Source organism: Eucyclogobius newberryi, unplaced genomic scaffold (genome assembly GCF_026437365.1).
Source record: "Eucyclogobius newberryi isolate DKJ021-1_F unplaced genomic scaffold, fEucNew1.0.hap1 SCAF_5, whole genome shotgun sequence".
Lineage (NCBI taxonomy): Eukaryota > Metazoa > Chordata > Actinopteri > Gobiiformes > Gobiidae > Eucyclogobius > Eucyclogobius newberryi.
In genome coordinates, this window is record NW_027316167.1 from 24,626,235 (window position 1) to 24,641,140 (window position 14,906).

At 40.6% G+C, this 14,906-nt stretch overlaps 1 protein-coding gene across 3 annotated transcripts in view; it reads left to right on the forward strand.

Annotated features, from left to right (window-relative positions):
- The first annotated feature begins 3,139 nt into the window (after nt 1-3,139).
- The window catches only part of LOC140381675 (protein unc-13 homolog C), an 80,908-nt gene continuing 69,141 nt past the window's right edge, over nt 3,140-14,906 (forward strand). For all 3 annotated transcript variants that reach the window (XM_072465755.1, XM_072465757.1, XM_072465756.1), the window contains exons 1-3: nt 3,140-7,568; nt 9,828-9,850; nt 10,386-10,432. In XM_072465755.1, the coding sequence (XP_072321856.1) occupies nt 3,320-7,568; nt 9,828-9,850; nt 10,386-10,432 (4,319 nt within the window). In that variant the 5' untranslated portion in view covers nt 3,140-3,319. The remainder of the gene's footprint in view (nt 7,569-9,827; nt 9,851-10,385; nt 10,433-14,906) is intronic.

Sequence of the window (14,906 nt, forward strand, 5' to 3'; positions counted from 1 at the left end):
CGACCCAAAGAGGTGCGTTAGAATTAAGAGAGCGGCTCCTCGTAGCGTGGAACACACAGACACGCGATTAAAGGGCAAAGACGTCCGGACGGTGCCATGGGAGAGACGCTCGCGCGTGTGCAGACGCGCACACACGGGGATGTGGTGTCTCATTTACACGGAGCGATGCTGTAAGCTCTGGTATTAGCAGGCATTTCTCTCCCCTCCCTCCCCGCGCATCTCCAGAACCGCTGCTCGGATCGCACCGTCCATTCGCTTCAACCGGGGATTCGGCTCACTTCGCTGGCTTCTCGCAAGACACAATTGACCGGAGCAGGTACGTGCACAGCGCAGTGCATGTTGATGCTACTGTTTTCTTGGCGTGGAAATCATGACTGTTTGACTTCATTCTGGTCCTTCTTGTTGCTTCCCTGCTTTCCCTCTGTGGCCTTGTCAGCGGATTAATAAACCAGTATTTCAGAAAGATGCGGTGAGATGACATCATGTGACGAGTAGAACAGGATGATCAGTTCGATATCAATGTTTGCAAAGGTTATTTTGTACCATTACTTGTATTGCAATTCAGATAGTATCCAAATTCATCCAAATGTCTACACATCCCGATGGTCCCACATTTCCATAAGCTGTTAAGGCATTACGCACAACATGAACGCATGTGAGCAATGCTGTTGTTTCACACTGAGCAAACACGACAGAACCTTGTCATCCCGGCTAAAGAAATGATCGTATTCTGGTTAATATGAGGAGGCAAACTGTGCTGCTGTTGGCTGGTTTCTTTAGGGCTATAGGTACCAATTTCTCAGTGGAGACATATACAATATATGAGAAGCAGGCATAGGAAGCTGGGAAGATGGGCGTGAGGGCAATATGATCTGAGGATGCCTACACCCACAGCTCAGAGCCCCCCCGCCCCGCTGCTACACTTCACTCTGGTTCCCTTGTAGAGCTGCACAGCTGCATGCTGCTATTAAGCGATCACACATACACATGCATTGACACGTCGCACCGTACGCGTGTCTCAATGCAGAGCTACACGGACACTCCGCCATGCACAAACTCGCTAATCCACACTGTCAACCGTAATCCACAATCATGTGTGCTGGAGACATGACGTAACACACGACCATCTTCTGTCCTTATGCACCCAGTTTCAAAGCCTCTCACAAAACCTGCTGTATTGTTGATACTAAATTAACCAATGCCATCGCAGCGTGTGGCATAACTGACAGAATTGAGTGTTGGGTGTGATGATGAGGGAGACCAGATTTTAGGATACTATGAGAGAAGTGGGTTAGCAGCATTCCTCACACTGACACTACATTTCAAAGTAGAACAGCAGCATTGTAGCCATTGTGACAGATGGGTAGTTTGATAGCACTCCAAGTAGTGCATTATGAAATAGAATGATTGGGTCATGGGCACTCATGTGGTGTTTTAATGGCAATGCTTTGCAGGGAGTGGGTGCGGCTGAGGTGCTCCCCTTTCCTCTTGAGGCAGACTCCTTTATGCATGTTATAAATTCCCATATGACTTGAAAATTGTCTGATATCATATACCCAGAAATCAAACTTGTGGACTCTAGGTGTGACTTTAAGTAAATGAATCAATAAGATATGAAACTGGCTACTAGTTGATTTAAAATATAATCATTCATATTTAAGAGTTTGAGAAATAAAACTTTTAACAACAGCCACATACATTATTTTTGAACCATTTTGAGCTAAATCTAGCTATTTCATAAATCATAAACAATGTTTTTGCTTTTCTCATTATGTAGTTATATATGTTTGGATCATAAACATAATCCATAAACACCATATGTTTAGCTCATTCAGTCTGTGCCCATGGTTCAAGCACTTTACCCCATGCTGTTAACTGATTAACACCAGTTGACAGTGGTTATACAGATACGTTATCAATTTGTATGAGAACTAGAAATGTCATTGAGCGTAGCTAAGGCAATGCCAGGACGCATATAAACAATATCTGATGCAATTTATTCATGGAGGGACAGTTTGGGGTCATGACCCATCACTTGCAAAAGGCTGTTCTTGGCCTAGTGCCAGTCAAAAGGAAAGCTGAGTCATGAGGTTCTTTTATCAACCATTTAGTTTTTTGTTGTGTAGTAGAAGTGATATCTTTACAATGTAATGAGTATTATTGATCCTTATAAATTATAATTGAGTTACTTGGTCCTTGTTTGGATCCATACATTCAAAATCAACCATCAGTTTGGTCTTTAACCACTCGAAGTGAGTAGATCTCTGGAGTCATAAGACTATATACACACATAAGATAAGATGAGATATGCCTTTATTGTCCACACATGGGGAAATGTTGGTGTTACAACGCAGTAGATAAAGGGGGAAAGGAAAGATAATTTATAGGAAGTTTTGAAAAAACTCTTAATAGAAGAACTCTTATAAACAAAAACTCTTATTAACAAAACTCCTGTAAACAGGTCCACTCATATCTTAATAGGGAATAGAGGGAAGAAAATAAAAATAAAGATAAAATAAAATAATAGTAATAATAATAAAAATAGCTGGCATAAGACGAATAATACTACTAGTAAACACTCTTATTTACATCAGTTATATGCACATGAATATGACATTAATTGCATGTGAGTACGACAGTAATTGCGCATGAATATGACAGTATTGCACATGGTTAATTCAGTATTGCACATGAATATGACGGTATTGCACATGGTTAATTCAGTATTGCACGTGTTCAGGGCTAACAGTGTTTGTTATACAGTCTGACAGCAGCAGGAGGGACAGACCTGCAAAACCTTTCCTTCACACAGCGAGGGTGGATCAGTCTCTCACTGAAGCTGCTCTCCAGAGCGGACAGAGTGTCCTGCAGGGGGCGACATTCATGATCCAGCATACACTTGAATTTAGCCAGGACCCTTCTGTAACATACAGATCCGAAGTCCAAAATTAATGTGGAGCAGCTGTCAGATCCTCTCTAGTTCTTAAAAAAAAATTTGAAACCTTTGGTTCATATATTGAATTTAAGTGAATATAACCTCTTTGGGAGGCGCACATTTTGTAAAACCTTAATTGTATACATTTTTTGTAGATCCTTCTAATACCCAAATATTAAATTATAGTTTTGTGTTGTCTTGCAGACGGATGTTCTATTCCTGGAAGAAGGCCCTTGGATTTATACGTATTAGTGGATCTTTGAGAATCTCCGAGCCAAGTCCATATTGTCAAGCACAGGTTGATTGTGCTTGGCCTGTCATTGGTGTTTCTCTGCCAAGATATTCCTTTCTAGATGAATAAATCGGTCTTCAGGATTGCCATCCATGGTTTCTGCTCTACTCAAGACTATATCATCCTACACTGAGAAGATTTTCAAAGGAATGTTTACAAATAAATTGGCCAACCCAAATAAAAAGAAAGAGAGAAGTGAAAATAATGAGTCCAGATTGACCACTGATTTGCACGCACACAATTTAACTCTCTCTACGACACTGAAGACAACTGTAAAAAAGATTTCCAAATGCTCTTCGGCACGTAACATATCGCTTGAAGACGACGACGGAAAGAACGACTGTTCGTCGCTTTCTCCCACCTTCAGTTATCGTGTTGCTATAGCCAATGGACTTCCAAAAAACTCACTTCATTTAAACAATAATGATAGTTTTTTTCCTGAGGTTCCTTCAATTGACAGTAGCTACTCCGATTCCCTAAGTGACTCAAAACCAGTCCGTAGACTGGATGAACATAAATCACACACTATGCCGGTCAGACGAAATAGAAAGAGCCTTATTAGTTTGGCTCCCTCTGATGGAAGCTCAGAGGGGGAGCGTGTGGAGCGTTCCAGTTTACATACACTACGACTAGGGGCTCTACGCAAACTTAGAAAATGGAAGAAGAGCCAGGAATGTGTTTCTTCTGACTCTGAGGTTAGCAACTGGAGAAAAACCTTGGGCATACGTAGCAAGTCCTTAGATCGTGCTGGCCGACAACATAAGACCTCGACCTTGGAACCAGGTTCCTCCTCTACAGGATGCATAAGTCAAACCCAGGATGTTATGGAGATGATTTTCAAAGAGCTTCAAGGGATCAGCCAGATAGAAACAGAACTGACAGAACTGCGAGGTCATGTAAATGCCTTGAAAAGCTCTATTGATGAAATCTCTAGCAGTGTTGAAGTTGTTCAGAGTGAAATTGAGCAGCTTCGTTCAGGATTTGTTCAATCAAGAAGGGAGACACGTGATATACATGATTACATAAAACAAATTAGTACTCAAGCTAATAATTCTACCTTACGATTTCTCAATGTCCCAGAAGAAAGGTCTGAAAAAACTGAGAGTTTGATATATAAATTATTAAAAGAGAAAATGGGCTTCGTAGAAGCTCATAAAACAATTAAAATTGAACTTGCACATAGATTAGGTCAACAAAGAGAATGTTTAAATGCAAAACCTCGCCCTATTATAGTTATTTTTGCATCACCTCAAGATAGGGATGTCGTATTGAAAAAATGCTATAAGCTTAAAGGAACTGGAATAACGGTATCTACTGACAGCTTAAATCATGATGGAAAAGAAAGAAAAGACAAGGCGATGTCCTCCTCACAGACATATGAAAGCATGGACATAAAAGTCTCAACAAAGGACAAAGTGGTGGAGAGTGATGATTGGGATTCTATGGACAGTGACAAAGAATTAGAGGAATTAAGTAGAAACAAATATGCAATGGTTCTTTCAAAACCAGCTCATAAAAGTAAGTCAGAAAAAAGACGTTCCCACGACCATCGTCGGTCAGGAGAGGAGGCTAGCTACTCAGGGTCAAGTCATTATGCTGATGATACCTATTATGACTCAGAAAAACATGGGAAGTCCTACTACTCTGATTCAACTCCTGGCTGGCTGTCTCAAAGTGAATATTCCACGCCCAAACTAAGTCGTTCTGAGTCAGACTGTTCCAAACTTTGTCAATCTTACTCAGAGGACTTCTCTGAGAGTGCATACTTTACTCGGGTCAATGGTGGCTCTCTTCTTTCTTCATCAGACCAAGAACTATGGCAAAGAAAACAAGAAGATATGGCCTCTTCTTGGTATGCAGGTTCTAGTCAGCCCTATGAACACAATGAAATGGAAACTACAGAAACAATTGATAGTGGTGTCAGCAATGGACTTATCTGTATGTCTGGTGACAGAAGCCATTATAGTGGCTCCCAACTGTCATTGCAGGGTGACATTTCTCCGTGGAAAGATTGGCATAATTTAGAACAAGGAGCTGATTCTGGTCTAGAAGCCTCAGTCGAAATCAGCAGTCCATTTGACCCATCCACTATTCCTGGATTTCCAGAAAATATCACTAAATGCCAGGAAGTAGACTTACAGTTTGAGGGTGATGAAGAATTCATGCGTGATAGGGATGCTCCCTTACCAGTTACTACTCATATCATAACCCCAGTTGGAGAGCGTGAATTAGTCAAGACTCTTCGAACATTAAAAGAAGGACCTAAGGCTGTTCAGAAAGAAAGCACAAAAACACAGTCAAAAGACACCTCCAAACATAATACGAAGGTAGCGCAAAAACAGGCTAAAGTTGCACCAAAAGAAGAAACTCCAAGAATATCCTCAAACGAAACACAAAAGGTTGCAGCTAAGGTAACATCCAAAGTGACCACTAAGGACTTACCTAAAGACTCCCAAAAAGTTCATAAAGCATCTGCTAAAGACACTCAAAGAGCATCTGCTAAAGACACTCAAAGAACAACTGCTAAAGACACTGTGTCAGCTAAAGATGCCCCTCATGTTGTTTCTAAAGACATCCATAGTTCAAAGCCAACCACTAAAGATGTTTCAAAAGCAGCTGTCAGAGAAGTGGCTAAAATACCACCTAAGGTACCTTCTGGTGAGACTAAAGTTACAAACAAAATCTCCACAAAAGAGAGTCCCACAGTGATGTCTAAAGAAAATTCTAAACCGCCTCCTAGAGAGAGTCCTAAAGTTACGCCAGTTCTGAGTCCTGCTTCAACTCCAAAAGAGTCTCCAAAAGAGTCTCCAAAAGTGTCTCCAAAAGACTCTCCAAAAGAGTCTCCTAAAGAAACTCCTAAAGAGTCTCCTAAAGAATCTCCTAAAGAATCTCCTAAAGAGTCCCCTAAAGAGTTCCCTAAAGAATCCCACAAGGCTGTTCTCAAGGAGTGCCCACAATTTGCATCTAAAGAAGTCATTAAGCCTGCTAAGGAACTTGCCAAAGAAACCGCAAAGACAACCCAAGAAGAGATTCCAAATGAGACACCTAAACCAGCAACTCGGGTGGCAGGAAAAGTGCAGAATAAAGAAAGTAATAATAATAAGATTCCACATAAAGAAGCTGCTAACATAGTTTCTCCAGAAAGTGAAAAGGTGCCCCAAACCCTAACCACCCCTGCTGAACCTGCTAAAATCGAACCTAAAGCAACCCCTAAAGTATCTCAAAGAACTGTACCTAAAGAAGGATCAAAAACACTTCCAAAACAAGAGAAGTTTCCTGAATTGGATGTCAACCACAGTTTTCACCAAGCACCAAATAAATCTTCCAGTATGTACCGTAGTCAAAGTGAAATTCGAACCGAAAAAGTTGAGGAAGTTCCCAAATCTTGGAGCAGTAGACTAAGTATTGACATGAGTGAGAAATCCTTTGGGTTTGGTTTTGGTTCCTCTCTGCAAAGAGCTAAATCAGCTTTAGAGGTTGTATGGAAAACTGGCTCTCAACCTAATCAACCTAATCAACCTAATCGGCCTCCTCAACCACCTCCACCTGAGGACCCCCCCAGCTCCTCTTTTATGGGCCGTTTCCGCACACTATCGGGCTCAACTGCAAACAGTTCAAGCTCTGCACCTAGTGCAATGCCTGAGGTCCACAAAGAGCCAACTCAGCACAAAGCTGAGGAGGAGAAGAAGCAAGATCCACCTGTGGAGTCTGAGGAACAGCCTGACAGTGAGACTCACTATGTGGAGGTGATGGAACAAGTGTTGGCTAACTTGGAGAACAGAACAAGCATTGTGGAAACTGAGGATGTGACAGAGCCTACACAAGAGTGTGAGACTTCTCAGGACTATGATGCGTCTGATGATATTGATGCCTCACAAGACAATGAAGCCACTCAGGACACTGATAATAATCAAGACCTAGAAGCATCAGAAGCCTCAGAGGCACCCAAAGAGGCATGTGTTCTGGAATATGACTACAGTTTAGATGATCAATATGATGAGTATGATGAGGAATTTGATGCCCATCTAACTCCAGCAACAGCAGAGTATGATGCTATGGTTGAATATGTAGATGTAGAAGAACCAGATGAAACAGAGGACAATGATGTGACTGAGGAGATGGAAGAGGGTGAGGACCTAGATGAGGTGCCAGAGATAGAGGATGAAGCCACAGAGGTGTCGACTAATATAGAGCTACAGCAGGAGAAAGAAAACAAAATGCCAGAGGAGAAACATTCAGAAGCCCCTCCTAAAAAACGTGTGCGACCCACATTCAAGGAAGCAGCACTGAGAGCCTACAGAAAACAGATGGCTGAGCTGGAGCAACAGATCCTGGCAGGAGGTATGAAACTTTAGGTATTGTTGTTTGTCTCTATGTGCTTTACTTCATTTATTTAATTGTGTCTTTTTTACTAGCTATTTTTTTTTTTTTTTATCAAAGCACTTTTTTAATGTTATATGTTGCTGGTCAAATTTATTCTCATTCGGACATGATTTAATAATAATTTCCACTTCTACTTAAAATGACCTGTCCTACCTAATGGACACAATATTCTCTATTTAGTTGCATAAAAATTGTTCCTATTTTTTTTTTTTAGAAAGGCTCCATGTTGAAACTTTTTTTTTAATCTTAGAGCGTGGTTTGTCTCAAATAGAATACATTTTAAAATATCTTACATTGTTTCCCAATATACTGGATGCATTGCAATGTGTGTTTGTTAATTAACATCCCTGAACGTAAGAAGGTTGTTTCATACATCTTGAAAATGCCCCACTACATTCAGGCCTTGTCTATAAGTGGCTACAAACGTGTCTGTATTCAGATGCTAATTTGCGCTCCTAAGGGCATTCTTTAACCAGGTCAGTCTTGCTTAGAGTATTTATAGATATGTATTAGATATAGAGATTTGCTTATCTATAAATGTTTTTATGGGTTAGGTGTTAGGATTTAGGGTTAGGAGGTGGCATTCAAACATAATTGTAATGCCGCAGAGACCTGCTTACTTCTCTGCCCGTGTGGTCACTCATTGTGCATTGGTGACTTGAGGCAATATTGTACAGTTCTAGAATCCTTCTTTCAATTTTGAAATTATATAGATTCTTGCATAGTAACTTCCTTTTGGTTTATATTGACATAGTACACATATTTTAACATTTTAAACCCATAAGTAGGTGTTCAGGGAATGTTAGTGTGCATGTCATGTGCTTCTAATGTGTATACAGTCTGTGACGGTCATATAGCATTGTTTTGGTCTTTGGGGAAAGGGCTGTGAAGGTTTTTTTGCACCCTGCATCGTTGTGTAGAATATGATCATGTCTTTGTCTTTGATAAAGGCTGTAGGTGTCAGGACATTTTTATCTTCTAATTGTCTGTGATTTTGAGTGGATTGTTTAGATTTAAACTTCACTGTAAATATTTTTAGATCTGTCATTGTAAAGTGTCTTTTGGTTACCGACGACATTCATATATTATCTCTATACATTTAATTTAAGGCATCTGTGAATTCAAAGTTTGGCAGATTTTATTGTATCATTGTTGTGTATTTATCACATGCAGCCGCAGAGCTATTGGTTGAAAAGAAAAGTCTACAAGAAGCTGTGAAGTAACTGTCCATGGTTCTTTTGTGAAGTAACTGTCCATGGTTCTTTTGTTAAGTAACTGTCCATGGTTCTTTTTTGAAGTAACTGTCCATGGTTCTTTTGTGAAGTAACTGTCCATGGTTCTTACTTTTATAAGCAAAATTATTTCAATTGTTAGTGTCTGATTATAGGATTTAGTGGTTTGTTCAGAAATATATAATGAGACCAGCGGATATGATTTCACAATATTGGTTTATCTTATATATTTTTAAATATATAGAGAGCATTTACTCCTAAACAAAAGATACAAAATGGTGCAAGGTCTGACGTGTGCAAACCAGGGACAACGTTTTACAAACGCATACATAATCTTGATATCCCTCTTATCAATAAATGATTAACCTTTAATAAACCAACCAGTTAAATTGTGTCCATGTTCCTGTGCAATATTCTACACATGTCAGAAAGGGCCAAATAGTAGTCATTTTAGTAAACAGGGGATTTGATCCTTTTCTTGTGAACAGCTGTTAAGTGTTTGTAGCACATTAGCGCATGATTGTGCCACCATTCATCACCCACGGATCAATTGCGCAGTAATCACACCTCTGCAGTCTTGTTTATTTAAAAGGTTTGATTTCATGTTCTACACCTGCAAAATTATCCCAAAAGAATCTTCCATGTTTTTACAGCTCTGTGTATTCACCCAGCTATTACTATATATTAGCAACAGGACATTTCATTTGAGTTCTTGTGACTTAAAATATAGCTGTGCTTCTTTTTCCGGCTCTTGGTTGAGAGCTTTATAGTACAAGATGTTCAACTGTTAAAACTGTGTTCATCCGTTTAGACTAGAGCTTTTCTTCCTGTGGCTCATGTTGACTTTGTCTATTTCTGCATAAACAGTTTGGCAAAACCGAAGGGATCATGCAGAATAGTAGATTATTGTATCAAAAACAGTGTGTTTCTTTGAACTGAATTGCTCTGTATTAACTGTATGCCTTCTGTAATTTTCTGCTTTCAGACAGCAGCGGTTTGGATTCACAGGTTTATTGCTGATATGAATCTTGGCATTCATGTGCATGTAGTTTTATATGTTGTTGTGTCCTCCCCTTTAATGTACAGTCTAAAGTGTATGTAGAAAGCCGTCATGTACTGTGTGTGAACAAATGTTTATTGTGTCCAGACATGACAGAGAATATTGCATGTGCCAATAAGACAAGTTGTTAGTTTTTTATACCTTTATAATTCTAATTTGTGAAAGTATCTGCTTTGTTTGGAGTGGATGTGTCGTCAGTGAGAATGGAGGGTTACACAATGGGCAGATTTGGCCTGAAGCGCCAAGAGCGAAAACATTCTTTAGTGTTTAGATTTTAGATCCCACACGTTACACTGATGTGGAATAATTTGGTCTGAAGCGCTGCCCTCCTTTCTCTGATATTTTGTAACTTTTTTTTCCCCCTTGTGTTTTACTGTACTAAACTGTGACTATTGTAAAGAAAAAGAAAGAAAGGAAAGTTGTGTTTTGTTTGTGGCACTTGTAACTCTTGCCTTACATGACATTCTTTTCTTTACTTCAAAGCCCCGCAGCATTCTGGATCCCAAAATGCTTGGTTTGCAGTCTGTAGGGTGAGTGTTGGCTCATTTCTTGATCATTTCACTTTGCGTTTACACTATTCCAGGTTGCTTTGCTGTCGGTAAACCCCCAAAGAGAAAACCATGTTTCTGCCATTTAGCTTGGATATTTTTGCTCAATTAGACACACCACTGGGGGCTATTCTTTACAGTATACAAAATGACTCATGGTCTTACCACATCTGCAGTTGAAATGCTTTTGTTCTGGATAAAGCAGAAACAGGCAGGAGTCCGAAAAGACTTATCATTTTGCCTGATTGTTTTATGTACTGTAACATCTCAAAAAATGTATACTTAGAGACTTAAATAGGATATCAAGTTAAGTGCGTGAATTAAGTAGTATTTATCTTGATTTGAGTATATTTAAATAACTTGAAATAAACTGAACAATGGAACGAGCATAAATGTTTTGTTTGAATAAATAAAATTGCATTTTCTCCCTTGAAATGAGCAAATAAACGGCTACTGCACTTGAAATAAGAACAACAGTACGTTCTACATTCTACATTCTACTAGCAAATCTTATTTCAAGACTGTCAATATATACTCAAAACAAATGCAGCTTAATTAGATCACTATTTTTTTCAACCACCGCAATTTATTTGATTTTATTAGGCCCGAGCCCCAGCAGGGCGGAGGGCCTATTGCTCTCGCAACGCTCCCCGTCGCCCCTGGCAAGTACAGTGAACTAGCCCTTGCCGAAGGCATGGATCATGCATACTTACTCCTGCTATGACAGAAATAGTCAACAATGAGTGAATGGACTAATTCACTCATTGTTGACAACAGCAGCGTGAAGCGCTGCATTCCTCCAAAAACCCTCCTGGCATCGTCCTGTACACGAGAATCCATGCCGCAGGCATGGTTCATGTTTGTATCTGCTCAAATCAATGGAAGTCTATGGGGAGTGGGCGGGGCATCCCGACGGAATAGGGAGTGACGATGTTGTGATGATTCCACCCCATGGCGGCATGGGGAAGGCTTAGAGCTTTCAAACGATGTATAATTTGTTGTTATAGTGGAAATGGCTATATTGTTTTTGCTAAAAATATTATTAGTATTTTTTTTTAGGCCCGAGCGCCACAAGCTGGCGAGAGGCCTATTAATCTCGTAAGGCCGTGCGAAGCACGGCTGCAAAAGTGCGCACGTAGTGCGCACGAAATCGAGCGCGAAGCGCTCGCCCACTTCCAAACACTCACTAACGCACTCCTTCACTCATGCACGCCCCGTGCATACTAATTAGTAGTAGGAAAATGGAACATTACCGTTGTAAACGGGCGAAGCCCGTGCAAAAGTGCGCACTAAACGAGCACTTTACATTGAGATGACGACCGCAAAGCGGTCGTCATCCCCATATAAAGCACTCATTTGCGCTAAGTAGCTCACGAATACGTTCCCCATCTCTTGCATGTTCCGTGCATATAAGCATGTAATGCAAAAATTGAACATTATTACTGTAGAGGGCCAAAAACACAAAGTGGGCGGAGCCCACTCAAAATTAACGAAAGTACCCGTCAGTGACCAGGGACCCACACCATGAGGTAGGAAAGCGCGAGCGCTTTCCGAAAATGTATAGTTTATGATATTTGAAAAATGGGAAACATTGTTTTCGCATCGGAATATTATTCTTTCTTCTTCTTCTTCTCGGGACCAACCCCCCTATTTTTCACCCAGTGAACATTGACGAAAAGTCACAAAAATGTTCACACCTCTAAAAATCGTGCCTCTCTACATTCTGGCTATTTCCCTTTTATAAAATAAAAAAAATTGGCGCGTCAGCGCCCCCAAATGTACCAAAAATGCATTGAGAGATGGGAAATGACCCAAAAACATCTGTGTGGCGGACCCGCAAATATATGTCAGAAATGGGAAAACAGCGAAATCTCCAAAATGACCACATTTTCACGCTTCACACTTTCACCAACTCCTCCTAGGCCGATTGCCCGATCAAGCTCATATTTGGGGAAATCATCTACACAAATGGGGCATCAAAAGTTATCCATATTTTGATTTTAAGTGCTACGGTCTCTGTGCCGTGGAGCTGCAAATATACTGTCACAAATGGGAAAAACGCCAAATCCTTGAAATGTTCACATTTATGCTTCACACTTTAATGAACTCCTCTGTGGGCAATAGCTCGATCAAGCTCATATTTGGGAAAAATAATCTACACAAGCGGAGCATCAAAAGTTATCCATATTTTTATTCCAAGTGTCACGGTCTCTGTGCGCTGGAGCTGCACATTTGACCGACATTTGTGTTCATTTGCACTGGTTAAGCACAGCATTGTACATGTCCAATGTGTCGCTGTCTTAGTTCTTAGACAATTGCGTTAGCGCCATCTCTGTAAAATGCAGAGAGCAGAGTCGGAAGGCCGGCGGCCCGCGAGGGCCGTTGGATGCCGCTTGCGGCTTTAATTTATTATTATTTTTCTTGTTCTTCTGCTTTTTGAGCTCTAATTTGACCCCCTGAACATGCTCAAAAACTCACCAAACTTTGCCCAAAATTCAGAATCGGCGAAAAATTTGATTTTTTCTGGGCCATTTTTTTTTTCGTAAAAAAATGGCGCGACAGCGCCACCGACAAAAGTTAAAATACATTGCGCCTATGGGAGACGCCCCGAGGTCAACTTTGTCGTAGAGCTACGAAATTCGGAACACGCATTCCTCTTGTGAGGGCAACAAAAAAATATGATTGTGGCCACGCCCCCAGACTTACCCTATGCCCGCCATCTTCCTTTGAAAATGAAAACACGCTGAGTTAGCCATTTTGTTCACGTCAAACTTTGACGAACTCCTCCTAGGGCGTTTTGCCCACTGACTTCAAAATCGGCGTACGTCCTCTGGACAAGTGGGGCATCTAAAGTTATCCAAATTTTTGGGATACCTTTTACGGTCTACGAACGGCGCAGCCACAAAGTTGGACAACTTATTTTGGGATATTGCTAATCTAAACATTGCTCCCATTTGATCAAAACGAGTCCGATTTGGACCAAATTTGAATGAGTTGTTAAACTTTCCAGTTTGGACCAGTTTAGGATGACAAAATTGAAATGGGCGCGATAGCTCCCCCTACAGAGTGACCTTTGAATTAACATTGAAGGTCAAAAATTAGTTTTACCAAAATGTTCTAAACTTTACCCAAAATTCTATTTTGCCGTCCCGATCAAAAAAGCCAAACAGACAAATGCCTTCATTTTTACGGCGTAGTCGTAGCGATGACAGAAAAATCCCATGTTATCCCTATGGGAAAACCGCAAAATCTCTCAAATTACCACATTTTTATGTTTTACACTTTAACAAACTCCTCCTAGTGCGTTTTGCCCACCGACCTCAAAATCGGTGTACGTCCTCTAGACAAGTGGGGCATCTAAAGTTATCCAAATTTTAAGGATTACTTTTACGGTCTCTGTGCGACGGAGCCGCAAACGTTTCCCAGAATTCTGACTATTTGGCCTTCGGAGTGGCCTATAAACAATAGAGTTTTTCCAAATGACATTTGCACAAAATTCTAATTTGCCATCCTGATCATAAAAGTATGAGAGCCAAAGTTATATTTTGTACGGCGTAACCGTAGCGATGACAGAAACATCCCATGTTATCCTTATGGGAAAATCGCAAAATCGCTCAAATCACCACATTTTTACGCTTCACACTTTAACAAACTCCTCCTAGGGCGATTGTCCGATCAAACTCATATTTGGGGAAAATCATCTATACAAGCGGGGCATCAAAAGTTATCCATATTTTGATTCTAAGTGCTACGGTCTCTGTGCGGTGGAGCCGCAAATATATGTCACAAATGGGAAAACAGCTAAATCTCTAAAATGACCACATTTTTACGCTTCAGACTTTTACGAACTCCTCCTAGGCCGATAGCCCGATCAAGTTCATATTTGGGGGAAATTATCTACACAAGTGGGGCATCAAAAGTTATCCATCTTTTGATTCTAAGTGCTACGGTCTCTGTGCCGTGGAGCTGCAAATATACTGTCACAAATGGGAAAAACACCAAATCCTTCAAATGTTCACATTTACGCTTCACACTTTAACGAACTCCTCCGTGGGCAATAGCCAGATCAAGCTCATATTTGGGGAAAATCATCTACACAAGGGGGGCATAAAAAATTATCCATGTTTTGATTCTAAGTGCTACGGTCTCTGTGTGGCGGAGCCACAAATATATGTCACAAATGGGAAAACCGCAAAATCTCTAAAATTACCATTTTTATGCTTCACACTTTAACAGACTCCTCCTAGGGCGATAGCCCGATCAAGTTCATATTTGGGGAGGATCATCTACACAAGCGGGGCATCAAAAGTTCTCCATCTTTTGATTCTAAGTGCTACGGTCTCTGTGCGGTGGAGCAGCAAATATACTGTCACAAATGGGAAAAATGCCAAATCCTTGAATTGTTCACATTTACGCTTCACACTTTAACAAACTCCTCCTAGGGCGATTGCCCGAT